This window comes from Otolemur garnettii, unplaced genomic scaffold (assembly GCF_000181295.1).
Source record: "Otolemur garnettii isolate 467f Iridium unplaced genomic scaffold, OtoGar3 scaffold00022, whole genome shotgun sequence".
Taxonomy (NCBI): domain Eukaryota; kingdom Metazoa; phylum Chordata; class Mammalia; order Primates; family Galagidae; genus Otolemur; species Otolemur garnettii.
Genome location: NW_003852417.1, coordinates 15,383,445 through 15,388,449, shown reverse-complemented (window position 1 = coordinate 15,388,449; position 5,005 = coordinate 15,383,445). Strand labels below are relative to the sequence as shown.

Here is a 5,005-nt window from a genome sequence, read left to right as displayed (position 1 = left end):
CAGGCGCCCGCCACAACGCCTGGCTATTTTTTGGTTGCAGCCGTCATTGTTGTTTGGCGGGTCCGGGCTGGGGATTTGAACCCGCCACCTTAGGTGTACATGGCTGGCGCCTTAGCCGGTTGAGCTATAGGCGCCGAGCCTGATGCAGAATTTTTAATTTAAAAACTAACTTTTACTCATTATTTGCAGGCAGCAAAACAGGAACTTGAACGTCAGCGTCGTTTAGAATGGGAAAGAATTCGTCGACAGGAGCTTCTCAATCAAAAGAATAGAGAACAAGAAGAAATTGTCAGGTTAAATTCTAAAAAGAAGAGTCTTCATCTTGAGTTGGAAGCACTGGTATGGCTAAAGTTCAAGTAAAAATTACCTAAATGATGCTAGAGTTACCTCTTAAAAATGTAGTTGTCTTTTTAAATCTATCTTATGAATAAATTATATTTAATATAAGTAGATAGTCATATTTTCTTACATGCTTTTTTAAGAGGCTGGACAGAATACTGAAGAAAGAATAGAGTCTCAGAATGCTGAGAATTAGGTGGCAGTCTCAGTTCACATGCTTATAAGCTATGTACTCTTAGTCAAGACATTGCACTTCACTATGCCTTACTTTGCTCATGTGTAAAATAAAGGGTTATGCTAGTTACTTAATTTTATTTTCTTTTTTGGGGGGGAGGGAACAGAGTCTCACTATGTTGCCCTCAGTAGAGTGCCGTAGCATCACAGCTCATAGCAATCTCAAACTCTTGGGCTTAAGTGATTCTCTTGCCTCAGCCTCCTGAGTAGCTGGGACTACAGGCACCCACCACAACACCTGGCTATTTTTTTGTTGTTTTTATAGTTGTCATTGTGGTTTAGCTGGCCTGGGTCGGATTTTAGCCCGCCACCCTCGGTGTATGTGGTTGGTGCCATAACCGCTGTGCTGCGGACACCAAACCAAGTTAATTAATTTTCAAGTTAATCTCTTGAAGATGATCTACAGAGGACTAACCAGGGCAGAAGAGGGTAAACTTGAGCAGTGGAGCAGTGGTCTCCTCTCCCCAACTCCTCCTACAGTTCATAACAGAGAAATTCCACATTCATCTACTTTATTTTTATTGGAGTTTTATTTTAGATTTGCTTGGAAAAAAAAGAATTATATTAAAAAGAGAACTTATTTAAAATGCTAAGCTAAATGATCTCCTAGAATTCCTTCTAGTTTTATAGAACTATAGTTTTTAGCTAATGTTTTTGTCTATACTTATCAGTTTTTATATATCAACTGTTAGAAGGTCAAGTTGTTAAAAGACTTTCCGTAAAATGCAAAATGAGAGGATATGTATAAAAGGTCCAGGACTATTCTACCCTTGTGTCTGATATGCTTGACCTGATAGAGCAGGGTTTTGGAAAAATTCATGTTTAGCCATGTGGGATACTCAAATTCAGATCTTGTTTAATTGTAGTGTAACATTTTCTTTGGTTGATGATTTGATTTACATTAAATTATTTTTAAATAAAAATATTGTAATTAGTCAGAAAGGTACCCTTTTATGCCTTCAAGTGAATAGAAATATATACCTCAATTAGTAATCATGCCATTACCAGTTGTACTACCAAATAGGCCTAAAAACCTTTAACTTCTCTGTGCTACTACTGTCTGAACCATCATCCTGACTATATTTAATAAGAAAAGACTTAGAAATTTTTTTCCAGCAGAAATTTCCTAAAGAATAGTTAAAGGAAATTCTTTTGACTAAAGAGAAATTATACCAGAAAAAAACTTAGACTTTCAGGTAGATTAAAAAGTATAAGAAATAATAATTATCTGTTTAAAAATAAAGTAGTTTTGCTTCTTAAAAAAAAAAAAAAAAGAGGCGACCTTAAAGTTAATTGTTTTTCTCTCAAGAACTGTGCAGAGTTTGGAAAGGTCCAGAGCCTCTACTTAAACGCATTGAATATAATAATGTAAGCTTTAAGGTGGATACAGCATATTCCTTTTAACATATATTTTCAAATATGAAACATATTCTTCAATAAAACTTTCATAATCAGTAATTTTTACCTAGAAATCTCATTTCTCCTTACCCCATTATATTAGTTTGCAAGGCCTGGTGTAATAAAATGTGACAGAATAGGTGGCTTAAACAACAGAAATTTATTTTCTCACAGTCGTAAAGGCCACAAGTCCAGGATGAAGATGTCCACAAGTTTGGTTTCTTGTGAGGTCTCTATGGCTTGCAGGTGGCCACGTACCCTTCTTAGGCTCTGTTGATGTCTGTTTTTTGGAGTTCTTTTTTTTTTCTTCCTTGGAAGAAGAATAAGAAGAAAGGATGCTCCTTGCTTACAGAAAGGAGTGTTAATATAAAAGAGAGTTATTACCAGAAACGTCTTCTTGGATACTACTTAATTAGAAGAAATTAGATGGCAATTCTGAGGGTAGAAACAGAAGCTCAGGAAAGGTAATGCTGCACGACACATACAAACATTTATTCCTCATTATTTTTGGAGAGTGCTCTGATAATAATGTTATAAATTAATGCCTAAGTGCTGAATTCAGAAAAAAATTTAACATGTTATATCTGTGCTTTCTTATCTTCACATATGAGCTTTTGTACTGTCAAAATGATGTGTTTCCTTCTAATAACTCTCTTAGATACAACTCCAAATCATATTCTTCTTGGTTTTAGACATTTATTTTACAGTGAGTATGAATGTTAAATGACATTTAAAAATTTAGCTAAATAAAAGTATTATGCGCCTGATGCAAACATTTCCTGTTAACATGTTCTATTGCCATATACATTTATATGATCTTCCTGTAGAATGGCAAACATCAGCAGATCTCAGGCAGACTTCAAGATGTTCGACTGAGAAAGCAAACTCAAAAGACTGAGGTGGAAGTTCTGGATAAGCAGTGTGACCTGGAAATTATGGAAATCAAGCAACTTCAACAAGAACTTCAGGTAAATCCTTTGCTGCTAATTGTTCTTAAGCATATATGATTATTAACCGTTTTCCTAATGTAGTAGTTTCACTTTTGGGGTCATGATCCCCTTTGAGTCTCTTATTATGTGACCTAAATATACATAATCTCATATGTAATATCAGGAAGCCCGTAGACCTCCTAACACTCTGTTAGACATTTGGTTAAGTTGTATTAATACTTATACATAAATAGGCATTTATCATTTTGAGTTTTAACTCTTTATTAAAAATATGTTTATACATTTGAAATTAGTTAATTCCTTTTGCTATAACAAAATACCCTAGGTTGGGTAATTTATATACAACAGAAATTTATTGCTAACATTTCTGGAGACTGAGAAGTCCAAGATCAAGGTGTCAGTAGGTTCTTTTTCTGATGAGGGCGTGTTCTCTGCTTCTGTGATGGCACCTTGCTGCATCTTTTTATGGACAGGAAGGGCAAGGTATTTCCCTTTAACCTCTTATAAAAGGGCAGTAATCCCATTCATGAGGGCAAATTCCTTATGATTTAGTCACCTCCTAAAACTCTACCTCTTAATTACATTGGGGGTTAGGTTTCAGCATATGAATTTCGGGGGGACACCAACATTCAGACCATGATATGCATTAACGTTATTGCTACTAATTTTAGGAAATACTGACTCAAAGTTACTCCTCTCAGAATTGTGATGAGAATGTTGAGTATGTCTCTCAGAGACCTGGTAATTCTCATCTTTACTTACGTTGTAGTGTCTGGCTCAGTTATTATTGTTTGCAGAATAGGGAGCTCTGGAAGCACCGTGAATCTCTGGCATCCTCTTAACTACTTTCTCTTATGGTATGGACTGGCAATCAGTGTTTTCACTTTATGACAGCAAATGATAGATTAAAGCCAAAAACATTTCCTGTCTGATTTAAACTTGCTGTCTTAAGTATCATGGCTTACTTATAAACTCCTTCTAGTGCTTTTGCCCCTGTCATTTATTGGTACACTGAAAATTGTAGGCTTCTGGCTATACCCCATTTACAAAGGCTTTCTTCACTGCTTTTAAACTTCAATCATTTGAAAAAGATAATGTTTAAATGTTTTTTTTGTTTGTTCGTTTTTTGAGACAGTCTCACTATGTCACCCTTGGTAGAGTGCTATGGCATCACAGCTCACAGTAACCTCAAACTCTTGGGTTCAAGCGATTCTCTTGCCTCAGCGTCCCAAGCAGTGGGACTACAGGTGCCTGCCACAATGCCCGGCTATTTTTTGTTGTAGTTGTCATTGTTGTTTAGCAGGCCTGGGCTGGGTTCTAACCCGCCATCCTCGGTGTATGTTGCTGATGCCCTAACCACTGAGCTATGGGTGCCAACCCAAAATGTTTATTTTTTAAATCATGCATAATCCCATTCTGGTTTATTCTTAAGTTCTAAGCAGTGCACACTGCATATTATTTCTATGCTAAGTTTTAAAAGTGATTAAATCTTGTTTTAAATTAAAAAAAAAATTCTTGGCTTTTCGGCCAGAGACGCCAACTTCCAGTAATTCACCAAAACGACAAACACAAAGGGAAAGAGGAGGGGCACCCGATACATGTTCTCTAAGCCTTTTACAAAACAAGGAGTTATTCTGTTGGTCACAAATGTGCGAATCTGCAAGAAAGGTGATACTATAGACATCAAAGGAATGGGTACTATTCAAAAAGGGATGCTGCACAAATGTTACCATGATAAAACTGGAAGAGTCTACAGTGTCACCCAGCATGCTGTTGGCATTGTTGTAAACAAACAAGTTAAGGGCAAGATTATTGCCAAGAGGATTAATGTTCATATTGAACATATTAAGCACTCTAAGAGCTGAGATAGCTTCCTGAAACGCATGAAGGAAAATGATCAGAAAAAGAAGGAAGCCAAAGAGAAAGGTACCTGGGTTCAACTGAAGTGCCAGCCTGCTCCACCCAGAGAAGCATACTTTGTGGGAACCAATAGAAAGGAGCTGGCTCGGCGCCTGTGGCTCAAGCGGCTAAGGCGCCAGCCACATACACCTAAGGTGGCAGGTTCGAATCCCTAGCCCGGGCCC

General features: G+C 37.0%; 1 protein-coding gene across 1 annotated transcript in view; it reads left to right on the top strand.

The window, feature by feature from the left end:
- ITSN2 (intersectin 2) overlaps positions 1-5,005 on the top strand; it is a 120,208-nt gene that overhangs the window by 15,693 nt on the left and 99,510 nt on the right. The window contains exons 11-12 of the mRNA XM_023511816.1: positions 190-339; positions 2,799-2,960. Coding sequence (XP_023367584.1) covers positions 190-339; positions 2,799-2,960 — 312 coding nt within the window. The remainder of the gene's footprint in view (positions 1-189; positions 340-2,798; positions 2,961-5,005) is intronic.